The following is a 21,039-nucleotide window of genomic DNA, read 5'->3' as shown; positions in this document are numbered from 1 at the left end:
TGAACCACAGACATGTAATGGATTTTTTTTTAAATAACAAGAAGAGGCTAGAGATGCCCCCACAATGAGTGAGGGTAGGCCATTCTCATGTTTGCTAATGGTGTTGTACTCTTTTCTAACACTAACAACGGCCTACATGAATAGGCTATCTATGTGCTACACAGATAGCAGTCGATGCAGCAAAAAGGGGTTCTGCGTCAGAGGTCAGACGATAAAGATCCTTCTCTCAGCCCTTGTGGACTCATCACCACTGCCCTGTGTGTTAGATTTCTCAAAAGGTCCGGGACCATCACAGAACTTAAGGTATCAAACATAGGCTTCCCATTCAGTAGTGATCTTCACTTTACCCCACAAGTCAGCCCAGTCATTAAGAGCATATTCCTAAGGGAGTTTCTTCCATTTCTGCATCTCCATCTTGTTCCTTGTAGTAGCAAAGTCCCACGGGGACTACTTCAGGGCCATTAACAAGTCTCACAATTAAAACGATATCCACACAAAAATAGTACACCCTCACGTTGGCCTTCCTGTAAACACTACTATTGCTACTGGTAAATGTGCTTCAGCAGCCTGAAGTCAGCCTCTTTGAACTAACTCGACATTCGCCACTGGTGTAGAAAAGATCTGGCGAATTGGCTCTACCCTTTGTTACATCCCTGCCAAGAGCAACAGCAGTGTTTTCTAAGATGCTCATCTGTGATCCGCAAGCTACCTGGAATACCAGACATAAAGGGAAGCGGCGAGACTCCGGAATTCAGCTTGGAATGGAGGATGTCACATTTGGGCTTCTTCTTTATTAAACAAATGCCATCACTTTCTGGAAAGGAGCATAAATATGTCTTAAGAACTGCCCTTAGCAAGATGGTAGTTGGTCCAGAGGTTGTGATTTGATGTCAATTCATGGTGATGTAAAGACGTTTCCCGTGATGTCAGTTCCAGTTTGAATCATGTATGAGGGAGACAACCACATGAAGAAGATGCGTCGCAACACATTTGTTCCCTTATTTTTCATTCCATTCTTTGCACCCTTGCTACTATTTGTGTCCCAGATTTTTGCTTCTAGCAGTAGGATCTTCTTCTGGAACTGAAAGCTTGGGATACTTGCATGACTCTTTTCTCCTTCCTGATGTCAGGGAGAGTTTTGTGCCTTACATATTTTTTCTGGAGATCTTCTCCAAAATGGTGCTCTTTTAAGGAGAAACTCAACACATTTTATGCATATCATTAAGTGCATGGTGGCACCAAGGCTACTGGAAAGAGCCTTCCTCTGCAAGGGATTCAACGGGACTCCTCAGCATCCAGTTCTTGATTGCCTTTCAGACCCCCCCACCCCCAAGGCATGATGAAATCTTTCCAAATCATTCCACCATCATTAACGAGAAACACTCATCCTGCCGGTCACATGCCTACCACCAGCTTGATCATTTACAAACATTTTGCAAGTGTCAAGATCATCTATGATTCCACGTAGCAAGATCTTGACCCCAAATCAAGGAGGTAGCCAAATGCCACACAGACAAATTACTAGAAACCCCAGAACAGATCTTTGAGCATGGAAATTCATTCAATGTGTCCTTCCAAAGCATGCAAAACACACTAAGCCAGCAGATATGAAGCAAACTGCCCTTTTGCTAATACCTTATAAATAAGTAATTGTGTTAAATATTGAATCTCTTGCTGACTCTTGTATCTAAAGAAATTAACAGCTTAATGCATGTGAATCTATGGTATTCAAACTAGGATGTGTATGTACTCACGGGAGGATTTCCCTCTAGTGGTAATAATGTAGAGGTTGTATCCACTCTAGCCTTTTTGAGCCTATGTACTTCATCTTCATTTAAGATTAGTTAGTTGTTCACCCAATGTTTCCAGCATCGTAAATTATTTTACTATCAATCATGAATAGTCTGGTCAATTTGTCCCATATTCTGCCTTGTCTGTGGCACTTAATATACATAGATAAACACCTATTCCCCTTAGATTGTTTACAGGTGGATTTGCAGTATATAGTTTAATTGAGATTGGAAGTCACAAGACCTGCAAGCACCTTTCACATACTAGTATATCATCTGTGAGTAAACCTACGAAAGATTTACAAAAAGTATCAAGTATGATTATTTCTGAAAGCACCTAAATTAGCATATACAGAAGGAGCCTTGAAGACCACAAAACGCTAGCTAAGGTTGCAGTGCAGCGCGTAAGTGAACATTTCTTGTAGGCACAATGACAATAGGCATATTTTGGGGAAAAACATCCCATCTCAAATTATATTATAATTAAGGAAATAAGTATTTATATATGGCATTTGCTAATATTTAAATTTGCTTCAGTAAAAAGATTTTACTTGCATACATATGTATTCAATCATTTATTACTGCTCAGGGGGTCGGAAAGAGGGAACTATGAGGGATTACAGTTCCTGTCTAATTAATCTTTGTTTCCCACAACTCTTAAACACCAAGGAGTGATTTTAGGTCTCAGCTAGACTGTGCTTGTGCTGTCTTGAGGTCACATATCGTGTTTCATCTATGGGCTTCAACCCTTCCACACAGGCTTCTCATTTGCTCAGTCCATTATCTTTCTCATATTCTTTGTCACCATTTGTCCATGGCATGCACAGTCATGCCTCTTCTTGTGTTTATCCCTCCCCCAGAGCATGGACCATGTACTTGTATGCTCCCATTTTTAGGACTATTTTAGGACCTACTTTTTCTCAGTTTTTTCTGCACTCTACACAGTGCTTGTGCTTTTATCGGCTCATCTCCTCCTTCCTGCCCTTAGCCCTCCACACCCCCACATATTGGTCCAACTGTACGGCATGCTTTACTGCTTCCTTGACTTGCTTGTTTTATTTACGATCGAGCGTGCCACTGGAATATTGCTTCTGTGATATCCGGTGTGCTCGTTACTGCTCCCTTGACTTGCTCGCCCTCCTTGATTTCAGCAGCACATGTGAAGGGAGCCTGACGGCGCTGCGCCTCTGCAATGCGAGTCAGATTTCACGCTCCTCAAGTCTGATTTATGAACAAGGATCGCAAAAAAACACGCTTTGTTGATGTGATTTTTATAAGTGTGTGCAGTGGAAAAGCTTGCATTCTAATTTGTTAAAAGCTTTCCTTTTTACTGTCCCCCTACGCTTCCATTTATAAGCACTGGGGGAGGATGTGGCGTAACTGCTTGATCAGCTGACTTTGAAGCTGGGGAACCAGGTTTGAGTCTTGGCGGCAGGCTCAACATCCTGTGATTTTGGGCAAATCATTTTGTCTGTTCCTAAAAATAAATTAATGCAACTGGTGCTCATATACAGCACTCCAATACCTTTGGGTCGAGTTTGCACTGTATTAAACTTCAAAAAACAAAAAAAGTGGTTTCTTGCAGAAAACTCTGGAATGAATTTTAAAATAGGCATTATCTTTTTATTTGTTATTCCGATTTTTTACCCCATCAAGTTAATTCACACACTCAAGACAGCCATTCTCCACATCTACAGGCTCAGGCTTCATTCTTTTTTACTTCGCTTTCAGCCATGCGGTCAGCAGATGTGCTGCTATTCAACATGGCTAAAAGCCATTACCATTGACCACGCCAATAGCTCTTCGATTGCCAAGACCTATTGGCTTTGCCAATGCTTGTTATGTCTGTGGCGCCAAAAATCCTGTAACTATTAGTTAATTCCAATGACATTTATATGTAATCATAGCTTACTCCGATTTTAATTTCAATGTTTATGTTTAATTACTGACCATTTCTGTTAATTGAAAATTGGGTTGTTTAAGACTTCACAAGACCTTGCAAACATTCCAGCATGACTTATTCTTGTTCTAAATACCTCCTCCGACATGTTTGAAATGGAATCATGGATTTACATCTGTTTGCAATACTGTTTATCGTGGTTTAGATTTAAGTAATGGCTCTGTCTCCTTCCTTACTGAGCTATGCTCATATACACAGGCACGGTAAGACTCGGAGAGAACCTGTGAAAGACTCTCCTACAGGTGTCACAGAGCCTGCCAGAATCAAACAACCAGGGCACACACAATAATTGGGCTTTTACCCTGTATGGTTATTTATGATACACAAACCACGCGCATTAGGAGGCTTGCAAACACTAGAAACAAGCAGCGCTGCACACATTAGAGCAAAGGCTGGAGAATCCAGAGTCACATGTCATTACCCATTCCTAATCACTAGTTGTAACCCTACCTAGGTTATAGCTGGTTAGTAGGAACACGCCAAGTCAGGCAAAGCCTTCCTGTGTACCTTAGTGTGTCTTTAAGCGTAAACTCCATGTTTCAGCTTCTCTCCTGCAACCGGTCCATGTGTGTGACTCTGTCCCAACACTGCTACACTATCTACTTCACTTCACTTCTACCCAGTGCTCAGTGGAGTAAGGGGGTTCAGCTCATGCTTGGCTGCTATTTTGTTACACAAAACAGTAAACAATACTTTTTACTACTCTTTACACATTTCTGGACATGACTCTTGTTCCGTTTTGAGAAAATCTCTGAAAACGTGGCTTTTTTCTTACCAGGCCCCTCAGTCATCGTCTGCACTTCTACAGACTGCTATGCACTGCCCCCCCCCCAAAGTGCTTAGACACCTTCTGGGACAGTGCACGCTACAAAATCTAGTAACATAACATACCATAACATAACTACTCCTTTTCCCTCGTTCGTACAAGATTTATTTATTTATTTATTTATTTATTTTTGGAATTTATACAGCGCATAGCTGCCCCAGTGACGGGGCGTCCCAGCGCTACCCAAACAAGAGCCAATAGACCACTCTAGAACATGATGAGTAACCTACGCTGGGAAAAGCCAGGTCTTTAAAGCCTTTTGAAATGCCAGATGGTTCTGAAGTCCTCTAATTGAGGTTGGAAGGGAGTTTCAGAGGTGCGCTGCCTGAACCCTGAAAGAGCGACCACCTGCTCTGGCTCTCTGAAAACGGAGGGTACAGACCGAACCAGAGCTAGCTGATCGCAAAGGGCGATTTGGCACATAATAGACCAGCAGATCCGGTAAAATCGGCGGTCCTTCTCGTGCCAACATTTTATGGGCCACACACAGAGACTTAAAATGAATTATTTTCGGTATCGGCAACCAATAAAGCTTAGGCAAAAGGTTCACAACCGAACACGATTTGGGAAGTGCTAGCAGGGCGCGGGCTGCAGCATTCTGAATTCTTTGGAGGCGAGCAATGCAAGATTTATTGGCGCCTAAGTAAAGGGAGTTACCATAGTCCAACCTCTTGCAAGACCATCTCTCCTTGCAGCCATATTTCAGGTGTAGAGTTTATGAAAGACAGTTAGGGGCAACTTTGTGCAACTGACCTCTTGACCTCTTTTCCACTTTACACCAGCACCCTGGAGCACTTCTCTAATGAAATGCCTCAATGTAGCTGACTTGCATTTGTAAGTACCCTCTTGACAATGTGCACTTTCTAACAGAGAACATTAACAGAGAGCATAATGCTCTGCGAAAAAAGATCAATATATTATTTACTGAAAAGGAACAGTCAGGATGGAAAATGTACTTACTGTTTGGAGGCATCAGCGTAGGCAGTAGTGGCATAGGAGAAAAACTGGCAGGAAGGGTCCCGGGTACACGCATCCCTGCACAACTCAAAGGACGCTGTGCGAAGAGTGCGCTCGCCATTTCCAGGAAAATCCGTATCACGGTACGCTTGTGTGATGCAGGCTGCGAAAGAGCAGAGGGAGATGAAAATCAGGGGACACTTCCGCAGTCGGCTCAAGGCAGTGACAGAAAGCGGTTGAGGGCTGCAGGGACACCAGTGCATTAAAAAAAAAAACATTTTTTACCACGTTCCAACATTGGAACAGGGCACATGCATAGGATTGCTTTAAAAAACGCCTACATTTCTAGAGAAATAAAGTACACAGATGAACGACCAAATCGTTATGTAAAACATGTAAACTTATCTGATGAAATTGATAAGAAAAAAACGAGTGTAAGAAATTTGGTTGTTGGTTGACTTGGGTGTGAGCCCTGATTACGCAGCAACCACAATCCTTGTCAGGGTAAGGCACAAGCAACCCCCAAATTAACCTGTACTCCCCTCCTCGGTATCTGGGCACAGAAGAGTTAGGCTTAACTTAGAGGCAATATATAAAGTATTTGTTCAACACTTCAAACAGCAAAACAGTGAAAACTCGCCACAGAAGGAGCCCACAACAAAATTAGAAAAATAGTGTAGATGTTAATAGGTAAAACAAGACCAAAATAACAAAAAATCCAATTAGTAGAACTGGAAATATTGAATCCTAATATTTATAGTGAAAAATGGCGCCAAAAAGCACATAGCACTATTAAGGGTATCTGGTCATGCCAAGCTCAGGATGACTGCAATGGAGCATGGGCCAGCAACAGGGACCCTGTTAGGCCCGCTGAACAGAGGCCTTAAATCCTGGTTGTGGAGTGTTGCATGGATCTGGGTCACGGATTCACTGCTCCGAACAGCCAAAGCGATGTGTCGGTCTCAGAATGCGGCCAGGTTGCAGTGCAAAGTACTCTTGTGTCATTTTTGAGGATTCCATCAACGGAGCTTGTAATGCGAAGTCTGTTGTTGAGTATGCAGCTCGCAGCTGGCGATACATTGGTTCCAAGGAGCTGCGAGGCTGTGATTTGGAGTCCAGAATCATCGCCTATTCTGCCTTCGACGAAAGATGCGAGAACCTGGGCTGTGGATGCTACACCTCGCCAGGGCAATGGGTCAGTTTCGAGAAGCTGCGGTGGGCAATATGGGGCTTTGTGAAGAGCCTAATCCATGCTGCAGCAGCGATGTGTTGGTTCTGCTTGGGGATGTGCCGCTCAGCTAAGGAGTTGCGTCGGCTCGGCTCTGGGATGCACCACTCAGCAGAGAAGATGCATCAGTCAGATCACCTGTCTGGGCTGCTTCTTCAAAGTCAGCAATGTTAGGGAGGAAACAATGGTGTCCTATCCCTTATAAAACCCCCTATGGTATCCTGTGAGGCCCAGGAAAGCCTCATTTTAGTTTGTGATTTAGGGGGGTGACAGGCCATGATAATCTCAATCTTGACTTGGAGGGGCTGCACTTTGCCCCTGCCCACCATGTGGCCCAGATGCTGCAGAACATGAAGCACTTTCTGAAGGTGGTACAGGTGTAGACAGCTATGTAGTCCAGGCAGGCAGCGCAGAACGCCTCCTTCCCGTGTAGGACGCTCTGGAGCAAGCTCTGAGAGGTGCAGGAGAATTCCTTAAAGCATAGAGTATCATCCAAAACTAGAAGTGGCCCTCTGGGGTTAAGAATACAGAACTCTCCTTGGATCCCTCAGTCAGAGCAATCTGCCAGTACCCTGATGTTAAATCAAAAGTACTGTGGATCTTGGCAGCTCCAAGATTGTTTATGAGCTCCTCAAATCGGGGGATGGAGTGTGCATCAGTTTTCAGGACAGAGCTGAGATCCCTGCAGTCCACACAGAACCTAAGTTCTGCCCGGTGGGGCAGCCTTGGATACCCGCACCACAGGGCTGGACCTGGGACTGCTGGTGGGTTGCATCACCCCTAACACCAGCATCTTGGAGACTTGCACCTTGATACTGACTCTCACCTTATCTGTCAACCTGTAAATTTTGTTCTTAACAGGTGGACTGTCTCCAGTATCGATGTCATGGACGCACAAGTGTGCAAGTACAGAGAAGTGAACTGACCCAGCAACTGGTAAAAGTCACTCTGCTGTCCTGGGATCAGTGTAGGGAAGTGGGTAACACCTTCCACTGTCCCATCATTTTCCTGGGTGGACAGTAGGCCAGGGAGAGGCTAGCTGTACTCTTCCACTCCCTCATCTGTCACCATGAACATGCCCCTTTCATACCTCTCATAGTGGGGGATTGAAGCGATTCACGGGGAGCACCATTAAGGGGTGTTTAGGAGACTTGAGATCCACCAGGTAGGTGGTATCCCTCTTCCGCTCCTACACCTCACTTTGCCAGGGCTGGTTTTAGTTCCCAGTCTGGCCCTGGGGCCAGCATATAGCTGACCACATTCTGAGGGGTTTTCCTGGGATCTTGCTCCGACCCCTCTTAAAAAAGGCTAAGCGGTCCCCTAAGGGTGGGTCAAAGAGGGGTTCAAAGGGGCTAAACCCCACTCCCTTCTGTGGCACCTCTCTGTAGGCAAAGATAACACATGGAGGGAGAACATCCCACTTATGCCTTATGGGCTCAGGTACGGCCATTATCATTCCTTTCAAGGGCTTGTTGAATTTCTCCACAAGACCGTTGGTTTGGGAGTGACACAGTGTGGAGAATTTGGAAGCTATCCCACACTCATCCCACAAGGACTTCATGTATGCTGACATTAAGTTATACTTCTGTCAAACACTATCTCTTTAGGGTTATAACACTCGGTTAAAAATCCTCATGAGGGCCCTGGCTGTCTTGGGGTCCAAAGGTCTAACAATATCAATGCCTACCCTCCTAAGGGGGGTGCAATAACAGGTAATGGAGTCAGGGGAGCTTTGAGCTTTTTCCCTGACTTCCGTCTGGCCTGGCACGTTGGATAAGAACTACAGAATGCATCTGAGGATGTCTTCATCCGTGCCTAATAGAAGTGGGCATCAAGCCTGGCAAAGGTCTTGTCTTGCCTCTGGTATCCTGCCAGGGGTATCTCATGAACCAAAATCTGTAGGAAGGTGCTGTAACACTAGGGGACCACCAGCACACGGGCTCCCCAGATCCAAGAGTCTTAGGTTCACTATAGAGGAGATCATTGTCCCAATAGATCAGGGGATCTCCAGAGGTGTCACCTGTTCTCTGGGTCTCAGTCTGCCATCCCAAGCCCTCTAGAGTGGGGCACTCTTTATGCGCCTTGCTGAATTCATCCCTAGTGGGCTAACCCTCAACTTGCCAACCAGCAAGCTAAGGCAGGTTATCCACGGTGACACTGTCCTTTCCGGTTTGCTCGGGGACATCGTCCTTAGGTGGCCCGTCAACCTAGAATGTGGGAATGTCAGAGAATGGTTTCCTATGCCCCTTGCCCCGCTCCTTCCTGGCACCTGTTTGGGCCATTGTTCCAGGCTCCGGATACCCTTCACTCTCCTCCCGAGCAGACGTAGACTCTGTTGTCATACAGACCCACTCAGGCAATCCCAAACATCTCCAAACATGACCTGATCCACTCCAGACAGTGTGCTCCAGGTCGTTGACTAACAGCCACTCCACAGGCATGGCAGGGCTCACAGCTACTTTTGAGATCATGAGAGTCCCCCACTCATAGGGAACCAGAGCCACTGGTAGGCAACTGTCATGATTGTCGGCGACTATGACTTGGTGGAATATGGTAGGGAGGCCTGCTCGGAAGACATCAGCTGACACTTCACAGTAGTCATGCTGGCTCCTTTGTCCCTCAGCGCCTCCATCTGCTGTCCTTTGATGGTGGCCCTCTGCCTGTACTTAGAAGTATTGGCAGGCATATGGGCTTCTGGCGCCATCTCCTTATCCCTTAGGAAAACTATGGTCACCTATGTCTACTCCCCAAAACTGACTAGGACTACCTCCTCTCTGAGTGCTACCCTCACCAACCCAGGTGTCTGCCCACTGGTGGGGGGGCTGTGCCTTCTTGGAGCATTTGGAGTTGCCTTTGGAGTGCTCATACTTGTAGAACTCTGAGCATTGGGGTACAAACCTCCCTGTCTGCTTGTCAAAAAGCCCCTTCTTCTGAGGCTCAGACTGCGACTGGTTTCCACTACTCCATTGGGAATTATTTTGGGGGCCTTCAGAAATCTCCTTATTTTTAAGATTTCCTCCCCGCTCTTTCTTCTGGGCCTCCCCAGATACCTTTTTGGACTCTCTGGTGGTAGCCCAGAGGTCCTCTTGATCAGCAGGATGCCTTGGGTGAGTCAGCTTGCTGTCAACTAGGTGCTGGCACAGCTCTTGAAAACAAATACGGAGCATGTGCTCTCTCATTACAAGATTGTACAGCCCATTCTAAGCGTTACCTTTACTGCCCTGCCCACAACCATCCAGTGCCATGCTTGAGTTATCCATAAAATCTAACCTGAATTGGTTAGGGAACTTCTGATTGTCTCTGAACCTTTGGCAGTACTTTTCAGGGATCAGTCCAAACTTAGCAAAAAAAAATGGCTTTCATGTTAGTGCACCTGGTTTGGTCCCCAACCTCTAAAGTTGAGAAGTGGTTCTTGCCTCACTGTAGGCTTGTGTTTCCCCAACCTCTCCTAACAATCTTCTGGGACCATGTACACCCCAAAGGCTACCTCATAGGCAGAAAACCATTTGTCAATATTATCCCCCACCACATAACTGGGCACCAAATCCTTGGGGATGCTAACCTTTTTTGTCTCTCTCAGTCACTTCATGTATGCTGCCACCATCACTGTTGGACTGTGCCTGCCTGCCCTTGATGTCCAGCTCCTTTAAACTTAGCTTATGAGATAATGGTAACCTTTTCTCCTCCAAGGCCCAATTAGCCTTTTTCTCCTCCATGCCCAGTTTTGTTTCCTCGATCCTTAACTGGGCCATCTGCAATTTGAACTCCCTCTCCTCCCTACCAGCTGTTTTGGGAACAGGTTGTGGGAAGAGAAACTGCTCCCTGCCATACCAGGGGGCTCCATTCTAGGGGGCAGGTCACCCCCTTCCACTGCAGATGACCTCTCAGGGAGGTCCTCTCCATATCAGAAAGCCAGCCTACTAGCCCTCGGAGTCACTTTGGATTCAAGTGATGCAGGTCCAGTCCTTCTAACCCAGGCAAGAGGGTAGCAGGGAGCAGGTCAGCACAGCAAAGCAGGAGTCCAGCAGAGTGCAGTGCAGCAGAGTGGCTGTCCTTCAGCAGAACAGTCGTTTGTCTTCCTGGCAGAGTATCCACAGGTGCATAAGTGTACTGAAGTGGTGGTGTCTGAGGTCCTTCTTTTATACCCTGTTCTGCCTTTGATGGGCGGAGAAGGTTCTAGAGGCATGCCTTTGATGTTGACAGGTGCTCTGCCTATCCTGCTCTGGCTCCAGACTAACTACAAGGGCTATGCAGTCCTAGGTGTGAGGACTTAGAGGTAAATCAAATAAGCCAATCATGGAAACACCAATCCATAACACAATTTACGGTAGGAGCACTTGCACTTTAACACTAAACAGCAGTGAGAAAGTGTGCAAAGACCCTAAGCAGCAAAAACAGAGTCAAAACCAGGAGGTCGGAAAGCAGAAAAACAGGGGAAACGTCAAAAGATGCCAGGTCCAACACATGTCCCCTCCAGCTGAAAGTAGGGAGAACTACCCAACTACCTGGGAGTTTTATTCACTAAGACAGAAGAACCTGGACAGACCATCAGCGTTGGCATGTACTGTGACAGGGCGGTGTTCCACCATAAAGTCCATTCCCTGTACGGAGATGGACCACCTCAACAGTTTTGGGTTTTCATTCCCCATCTGCATTTACCATCTGAGGGGCCTGTGGTCGGTTTGAACTTGAAAGTGAGTCCCAAACAGGTAGGGTCTTAGCTTCTTCAGTGCCCACACCACAGCAACAACTTCTCGCTCCATGGCACTCCACCTCTGTTCCCTGGGGAGTAGTCCTTGGGGATGCAAACCTTTTTTTGTCTCTCTCAGTCACTGCATGTTTGCTGCCACCATCACTTCTGGACTGTGCCTGCCTGTGCTTGATGTCCAGCTCCTTCAAACTTAGCTTATGAGCCAATAGTAACCTTTTCTCCTCCAAGGCCCTTTCAGTCTTTTTCTTCTCCATGGCCAGTTTTCTTTCATCCATCCTTAACTGGGCCATCTGCAGTTTGAATCCCCTCTCCTCCCTCCTCCCTACCAGCTGTTTTGGGAACAGGTGTGGGAAGAGATACTGCTCTCAGCCATACCAGGGGTCTCCATTCTAGGGGGCAAGTCACCCCCTTCCACCGCAGATGACCTCTCAGGGAGGTCCTCTCCAGGCCCCTCCAACCCATAGTCCTCTCCTGTGGCTTCAACCAGTGTTTTGTGGGCTTCCGCCCATGCCCTCGGCATCTTTTGCAAGTCCACCTTCCTGGTAGTTCTCTTTGCAGGACGTCCCCTTTTCTTGCAGCACTCCTTGAGCTGGACCATAGAGTTGACATTCACGTTAGGCAGATCAAACTCCATTCTTGCAGGTGTAGTCTCAAGCATAACAGTCAGAGAAAGGATTTAGAAAAAGCAAAAACTAGTCAACCAGGCAAAACTTAAAAAACAAAACAAATTGGTGTTAATTTATTTATGTGCGGTGGTAGTGTAAGGAAAAATTACTGTATAGCACTGCACAAACACAAGTCCAATCCCACCGCTAAACTTCAGTTTAGGAAATTGGGTTGTTAGTTGACTGAGGTGTAAGCCCTGGTCAAGCATCACCCACAATTCTGTCAGGGTAACGCACAAGCAAACCCCAAGTTAACCTGTGCTCACCCCGTTGGTAGTTTGGCACAGAGAAGTCAGGTTTAACTTAGAGGCAATGTGTAAAGTATTTGTGCGACAGTTCAAAGCTCAACACATTAAAAACACACCACAAAAGAACTCTACAACAGATTTAGAATGATAGAGTGGATTTTAACAAATAAAACAATACCAAAATGACAATAATTTAATTAGTAGAACTGGAGATATGGAATTTAAAGTTTCTAAAAAAAAATAGCACCAAAAGCACAAAAGTGCTATTGGGGAGATCTGGTCATGCTGGACCAGGACAAAGTCTCAAGTTCCGACCGACCACGATGGAGCATGGGCCGGCTACAGGGACCCAGTTAGGCCCGTTAAATAGAATACCTTAAATCCAGGTTGCAGAGCACTGCGTTGATCCAGGTTGAGGATGTGCCGCGCATCCGAACAGATGCGTCGTCCCGGGATGTGGAGAGGCTGTGGTCGGAGGTCCTGTTGCATCATCGGCGATTATCCATCAACAGGGCTTGCAATGTGAAGTCTGGTGTCAGGGTGCAATGCACAGCTGGCAATGCATTGGTTGAGAGGAGTTCCGAGGCTGCGATGTGGAGATCAGCTTCATTGATGAGGCTGCTGTCGATGAGAGATGCAAGAACCTGGGCTGTGGATGTGCTGCTCTGCAGGGGAGATGTGTCAGTTCCGAGAAGCTGTGGTGGGTGATGCAGGTCTTAGCAATGGCCTAATCCATGCAGCAGCTGCGATGCATCAGTTCTGCTCATAGATGCGCTGCTCAGCCAAGAAGATGCATTGGTTTTGCTCTGAGATGAACCACTCAGCAGAGAAGATGCACTGGACTGGGGTGGCACCACCTGGCAGGGAAGATTCACAGAAGGCAGAGTCCAGGTGCAGGTGCAAGATGACTGGAACCCTGTTATGTCCCAGGGGCTTCAGATCAGAAAGCCAGCCTACTAGCCCTTGGGAGTCACTTTGGATTCAAGTGATGCAGGTCCAGTCCTTCTAACCCAGGCAAGAGGGTAGCACGGAGCAGGTCAGCACAGCAAAACAGGAGTCCAGCAGAGTGCAGTGCAGCAGAGTGGCAGTCTTTCATTAGAACAGCCGTCTGTCTTCCTGGCACAGTATCCACAAGTACATAAGTGTACTGAAGAGGTGGTGTCTGAGGTCCTTCTTTTATACCCTGTTCTGCTTTTGATGGGCGGAGAAGGGGATCACTGACGAAATATCGAGAAGAAGAATATCGAATTGCCAAAATATCGAAGGAAAAATATAGAATGCCAAAATATCGAAGCCCTATCTCCAAACAGGTAAGTACAAAAATATAGAATCCTAAATATCGTTGTAAAAAATATAGTTAGTCACAATATCAATTTTTTTTAAATGTCTTAAAATTAATGTAAAATTAATGAAATAAAACATATAATTAACTGAAACATACTTAAAAATACTTAAATTACTTTAAAATTAATAAATAATTAATGTAAGTAAAAAAAGAAATAATAATACATATATATTAACGTAATATTCATTAAAAAAATGCAATATTTTTTGCGTAGGATAGCGGGCGGGTAAAATTTACTATTACCACTCCAGTAAGTGCAATAGTAGGGAAAACGTTGGATAGCGGGAGGGTAAAAATTACTATTCCCACTCCAGAGAGTGCAACAGTAGGGAAAGCGTTGGATAGTGGGAGGGTAAAAATTAGTATTCCCACTCCAGACAGGGAAAGCATTGGATAGCGTAGGGGTAAAAATTTATATTCACACTCCAGAGAGTTCAACAGTAGGGAAAGCGTCGGATAGCGGGAGGGTAAAATTTACTATTCCCACTCCAGTGAGTTCACCAGTAGGGAAAGCATTGGATAGCGTAGGGGTAGAAATTACTATTCCCACTCCAGAGAGTGCAACAGTAGGGAAAGCGTTGGATAGCGTAGGGGTAAAAATTACTATTCCCACTTCAGAGAGTGCAACAGTAGGGAAAGCGTCGGATAGCGGGAGGGCAAAATTTACTATTCCCACTCCAGTGAGTGCAACAGTAGGGAAAACGTCAGATGACGTAAGGGTAAAAATTACTATTCCCACTCCAAAGAGTGCAACAGTAGGGAAAGCGTTGGATAGCGTAGGGGTAAAAATTACTATTCCCACTCCAGAGAGTGCAACAGTAGGGAAAGCGTTGGATAGCGTAGGGGTAAAAATTACTATTCCCACTCCAAAGAGTGCAACAGTAGGGAAAGCGTTGGATAGCATAGGGGTAAAAATTACTATTCCCACTCCAGAGACTGCAACAGTAGGGAAAGCGTTGGATAGCGGGAGGGTAAAATGTACTATTCCCACTCCAGTGAGTGCAACTCTAGGGTAAGCGTTGGATACCGTAGGGGTAAAAATTATTATTCCCACTCCAGTGAGTGCAATAGTAGGGAAAGCGTTGGATAGCGTAGGGGTAAAAATTACTATTCCCACTCCAGTGAGTGCAATAGTAGGGAAAATAATAATTTAATATTTTAATAAAAATACATAAATTATTAATACCCCAAAAAATATTAAAATTAATTACCAATCACACAATATTTAATAATTAATTTACTATAAATACCAATGTTTTTTATTAATAACCCATTAATAATTAATTAACAACCAATTAATTTTCATACCAAAAATGTATAAATAAAATTAATACCAATTAATAATTAACTAAGAATAAATTATTTAGCAATATACAAAAATTATTTCAATAATTAATTATTTACAATTAAATTAATTCCCACCATATTCCCTTATAAACCCACAACCCGCTACAAATAATAAATTAATACAATTAACATAATTATCAATTAAACAATTAATACTAATTAATTACCAATTAATACAAATTATTTACCAATCAAGAATTAATCAACAACCAATTAATTTTCAATACCAATTAATAATTACCTAATAACAATTAAATTACTTCCCACCCTATTCCCCTATAAACCCACAACCCGCTACAGAAGTAAAACGCAAATTAAATTAAAAATATTTAATAATTCCTAAAAGTTATTATTTAATGTACTATAATTAAATTACTTCCCACCCTAATCCCCTATAAACCCACAACCCGCTACGGAATTAAATTACACAAAAATTAAATAACATAAAATTCATTACTTTAAAAATATTCAAACATACATTCAAAAATGTATACATACTTTTAACACATATACTTACACTTAAAACACTATAAAAAAAAAACGATATTTTTAACAACTATATTATGACTGTCGATATTACTTACTTCTATATTATTTAAATCAATAATTTATTTCTTACCTGATTTTCGATATTCTTCACCACTATATTTTGGCAATTCGATATTCTGTCCATTCTATATTAAAAACTCGATATTCTGTCCTGTCGATATTTTGAATTCGATATTATGTCTCTTAACCGGAGAAGGTTCTAGAGCCATGCCTTTGATGTTGACAGGTGCTCTGCCTATCCTGCTCTGGCTCCAGACTAACTACAAGGGCTATGCAGTCCTAGGTGTGAGGACTTAGAGGTAAATCAAATAAGCCAATCATGGAAACACCAATCCATAACACAATTTACGGTAGGAGCACATGCACTTTAACACTAAACAGCAGTGAGAAAGTCACAAAGACCCTAAGCAGCAAAAACAGAGTCAAAACCAGGAGGTCAGACAGCAGAAAAACAGGGGAAACGTCAAAAGATGCCAGGTCCAACACATGTCCCCTCCAGCTGAAAGTAGGGAGAACTACCCAACTACCTGGAGTTCCATTCACTAAGACGGAAGACCCTGGACAGACCATCAGCGTTGGCGTGTACTGTGACAGGGCGGTGTTCCACCTAAAGTCCATTCCCTGTAGGGAGATGGACCACCTCAACAGTTGTGGGTTTTCATTCCCAATCTGCATTTACCATCTGAGGGGACTGTGGTCGGTCTGAACTTGAAAGTGATTCCCAAACACGTAGAGTATTAGGGCCAGGTGTGTCTATAAAATATGTTCAGCATATGGCCCATAGCTTCTTAAGTGCCCAGACCACAGCAAAAGCTTCTCGCTCTATGGCACTCCACCTCTGTTCCCTGGGGAGTAGTCTCCTCCTAAGGAAGACTACAGGCTGGTCTAAGCCCTCTAAGTTCAGTTGTGAGAGCACTGCTCCCACACCATGCTGTGAAGCATCAGTCTGCACTACGATTTCCTTGGAGAAGTCGGGTACCTTAAGGACAGGCACCGTGCACATGGGTGCCTTCAGGGCATCAAATGCTGCCTGGCAGACACCAGTCCAGATAACCTTCCTGGGCTACTTCCAGGAAGCCAGCCTAGTCAAGAGGGCAAAAATGGTGCTATAACCCTTGGCAAATCTCCTGAAGTAACCACTGAGACCAAAGAAGGCCCTCACCTCTGTCTGGGTGAGCTCTCAAGCCAGAATGGTGTCGATCTTAGGCTGTAGGGGCACCATTTGGCCACTTTCTACCTGGTGCTCTAAGTACACCACAGAACCTCGCCCGATCTGTCCCTTACTGGCCTTGATCGTGAGGTCTGTCTTCTGCAGAGCCTTCAACACTTCCCAGAGATGGTGCAAGTGATCTTCCCAGCTGGAACTGAACAATGCAATGTCATCCAGGTAGGCGGCACTGAAATCCTTCAGTCCAGCCACAAGTACATAAGTGTACTGAAGAGGTGGTGTCTGAGGTCCTTCTTTTATACCCTGTTCTGCCTTTGATGGGCGGAGAAGGTTCTAGAGGCATGCCTTTGATGTTGACAGGTGCTCTGCCTATCCTGCTCTGGCTCCAGACTAACTACAAGGGCTATGCAGTCCTAGGTGTGAGGACTTAGAGGTAAATCAAATAAGCCAATCGTGGAAACACCAATCCATAACACAATTTACGGTAGGAGCACTTGGACTTTAACACTAAACAGCAGTGAGAAAGTGCGCAAAGACCCTAAGCAGCAAAAACAGAGTCAAAACCAGGAGGTCAGACAGCAGAAAAACAGGGGAAATGTCAAAAGATGCCAGGTCCAACACATGTCCCCTCCAGCTGAAAGTAGGGAGAACTACCCAACTACCTGGAGTTCCATTCACTAAGACAGAAGACCCTGGACAGACCATCAGCGTTGGCGTGTACTGTGACAGGGCAGTGTTCCACCATAAAGTCCATTCCCTGTAGGGAGATGGACCACCTCAACAGTTGTGGGTTTTCATTCCCAATCTGCATTTACCATCTGAGGGGCCTGTGGTCGGTCTGAACTTGAAAGTGATTCCCAAACACGTAGAGTATTAGGGCCAGGTGCATCAAAGGGTTTTGCCCATTCTGTGTCTATAAAATATGTTCAGCATATGGCCCATAGCTTCTTAAGTGCCCAGACCACAGCAAAAGCTTCTCGCTCTATGGCACTCCACCTCTGTTCCCTGGGAAGTAGTCTCCTCCTAAGGAAGACTACAGGCTGGTCTAAGCCCTCTACGTTCAGTTGTGAGAGCACTGCTCCCACACCATGCTGTGAAGCATCAGTCTGCACTACGATTTCCTTGGAGAAGTCGGGTACCTTAAGGACAGGCACCGTGCACATGGGTGCCTTCAGGGCATCAAATGCTGCCTGGCAGACACCAGTCCAGATAACCTTCCTGGGCTACTTCCAGGAAGCCAGCTTAGTCAAGAGGGCAACAATGGTGCTATAACCCTTGGCAAATCTCCTGTAGTAACCACTGAGACCAAAGAAGGCCCTCACCTCTGTCTGGGTGAGCTCTCAAGCCAGAATGGTGTCGATCTTAGGCTGTAGGGGCACCATTTGGCCGCTTTCTACCTGGTGCTCTAAGTACACCACAGAACCCCGCCCGATCTGTCCCTTACTGGCCTTGATCGTGAGGCCTGTCTTCTGCAGAGCCTTCAACACTTCCCAGAGATGGTGCAAGTGATCTTCCCAGCTGGAACTGAACAATGCAATGTCATCCAGGTAGTCGGCACTGAAATCCTTCAGTCCAGCCAACACCTGGTTGACCAACCTCTGAAAGGCGGCAGGGGCATTCTTCAACCCAAAGGGCATCACCCGAAACTGGTAGTGCCCCTCGGGTGTTTAAAATACAGACCTTCTCCTTTGCCCTATCAGTTAAGGTAACATGTCAGTACCCAGATGCTAAATCAAAGGTGCTGATTAACTTGGCAGCTCCCAACTGAACTATTAGCTCATCAGCTCTGGGGATGAGGTGTGCGTCAGTCCTGGTGACAACATTGAGCCCACGGGAGTCCATGCAGGAGTGGCCCAGGGTGCATGGTAGCCCGTGCAGGAGTGGCACCATGTGCAGCAGCCTTTGGAGCCAAGACCACTGGGCTGGCCCAAGGACTGTTGGGGAACTCCTTCATCCCTAACGCCAACATCATACAAACCTAATTTTTGATGCTGGCTCTGACTCTGTCAGTCAGCCTGTAAATTTTCAGTTTCACAGGAGGACTGTCCCCAGTGTCCACATCATGGGTACACCAATGGGTGACACCTGGGGTCAGGGAAAACAAGGTGGAAAAGTGCCCCAACAACTGGTGACAGTCACTCTGCGCCTACAGGATTGGTGTAAGGGAGAGGTTCACACCTTCCACTGACCTATCGTGCTCCTTGTTAGACAGGAGGTCAGGGAGAGGCTCACTCTCCTCTTTCACCCCATCATCTTTCATCAAGAGCATGTTCAATTCAGACCTCTCAAAGTTGGGTTTAAGGCATTTCACATGGAGGACCCTCAAAGGGTAACAGGGAGCCCGCAAATTCACCATATAGGTGACATCACTTTTGCACACCACCACCTCAAAAGGCCCAGTCCATTTGTCGTGAAGAGTGCAAGGCTCTACTTGGGCCATAACCCACACCTTCTGGCCAGGCTAAAACGCATTCAGAGTGGCATTCTGGTCATACCAGCATTTCATCTCCTCCTGGCTGACTTCTAGGTTCAGCTGAGCGTGTTTCTTAAAGCGCAAAGTTTTGTTTCTGAAGCCCAGCATGTAGCTAAATACATCCTGGGGAGTTTTCCTGGGAACTTTCTCCCAGCCTTCCTTCACCAAACTGAGTTCAAAAGGACAGAACCATAAGGACTTCTGCGGTACCTCCCTGTAAGCAAAGAGAAGGCATTATAAGAAGACGTCCCACTTATGCCTCATGAGTTCAGTTAGAACCTTGATCATGCCTTTTAGGGTTTGGTTAAATCCCTCCACCAACCCATTACCCTGGGAGTGGGGAACTTGTAGGTTACACCGCACTCCTCCCACAGTGATGATATATACTTCAATATGAAATTGGTGTCCCAGTCAGATACCACCTCTCTGGGGAACCCAACACGGGAAAATATCCTCATTAACCCCCGGCCCACTACTGATGCCATTGTTCTCCTGAGAGGGATAGCCTCCGGGTATCGGGTGGCATGGTCCACCAAGACCAGTATACATCTGTTTCCCATGACTGTCTTGGGAACCAGGGCCCCACACTGTCCATCCTCATCTCCTCAAAAGGGGTGCCAATAACTGGACAATGCTGGAGAGGAGCTTTACACTTCCTCCCTCTCTTACCACTTGCCTGGCAAGTTTGCCAAGACCTACAATGAGCAACAGACTGCCTTAGCATTTGGGGCCAAAAGAAGTGGGTGACAATCCTGTCAAAGGTCGTGTCCTGCCCCAAATGTCCTGCCAAAGGCACGTCATGAGCCATACCCAGTAGGAAGGTCCTGAAGCGCTGGGGTACCACCAGCACAGGTGCGGACCCAGGCTTAGCGACCTTAGGCTCACTGTATAGGTGACCATTCTCCCAGTAGATCCAGTGTGATCCAGACTAATCATCAGCTACCTGGTTTGCACCCTGCTGGTCCTTCTGATCACCCTTACTGGCTGCCACGGCCTGAGTAGTCATGCATACCCACTCTGGCAACCCAAGCCTCTCCAAGTGAACCTGAGCTCCACATCTTTCCACAAGGACTGCTACCTAGCAGACAGTCTACAGGCATGGTAGGGCTCACAACCACCCTCAAGGGACCTGAAACCCCACCCATTCAAAGGGAACTTGTGCCACCTTACACTGGCACTCTGAGTTGTCCACAGCAACCACTTGGTGAAATGCCACAAGGACTACTTGTTCCTCAGAGACCAGGTGACACTGGACTGAGGTCACACTGGCTCCAGTATGTCCACTATCCTTCTCTCATTGATGGTCACCCAGGCGCTGTACTTCTTAGTGTTTGCAAGTACCTGGTTTCCTGGGACCATCTAACTATCCCCCTGTGAGACAAGGGTCATTTCTTTGGGATCCCACCTTCCTCTGGGTACCATTCCTCCAGCAAGCGATACACTCACCAATATTTTGGACTGCCCTCTGGTGGGTGGGTGTGCCCTATTGAGGCACCTGGGATCCCCCCTGCTCACAGGCATAGCATTTGCGGGGTCCTGTCTCTGCAGACTTCCCTGAAGGGACCCATGGCTTTTTATCTCCTGGGGGATGGGAATCCTTACCCTGGGTGCTAGTTTGGGGCCCTTTAGATAACTGCTTTTCCTTACCCTTATCCCCCCACTCTTTTGCTGGGGACCGTGCCCACCTTTGGCGGAGTCTCCCCATACACCTTCTTGTTGACCCTGGTACTCACCTAGTGGTCCGCCTCCATAGAAAGATTCATGGGGTGAGT

The 21,039-nt window shown here is 46.0% G+C and overlaps 1 protein-coding gene across 1 annotated transcript in view; it reads right to left on the bottom strand.

The window, feature by feature from the left end:
• Positions 1-21,039, bottom strand: part of LOC146863454 (coagulation factor XI-like) — a 138,712-nt gene that overhangs the window by 32,106 nt on the left and 85,567 nt on the right. The window contains exon 3 of the mRNA XM_085643175.1: positions 5,537-5,696. Within this exon, the coding sequence (XP_085499301.1) occupies positions 5,537-5,696 (160 nt within the window). The remainder of the gene's footprint in view (positions 1-5,536; positions 5,697-21,039) is intronic.

This window comes from Triturus cristatus, chromosome 2_2 (assembly GCF_964204655.1).
Source record: "Triturus cristatus chromosome 2_2, aTriCri1.1, whole genome shotgun sequence".
In the NCBI taxonomy this organism is placed as follows: Eukaryota; Metazoa; Chordata; class Amphibia; order Caudata; family Salamandridae; genus Triturus; species Triturus cristatus.
The sequence above is the reverse complement of the archived record's forward strand: the minus strand, read 5'-3'. Positions and strand labels throughout refer to the sequence as shown.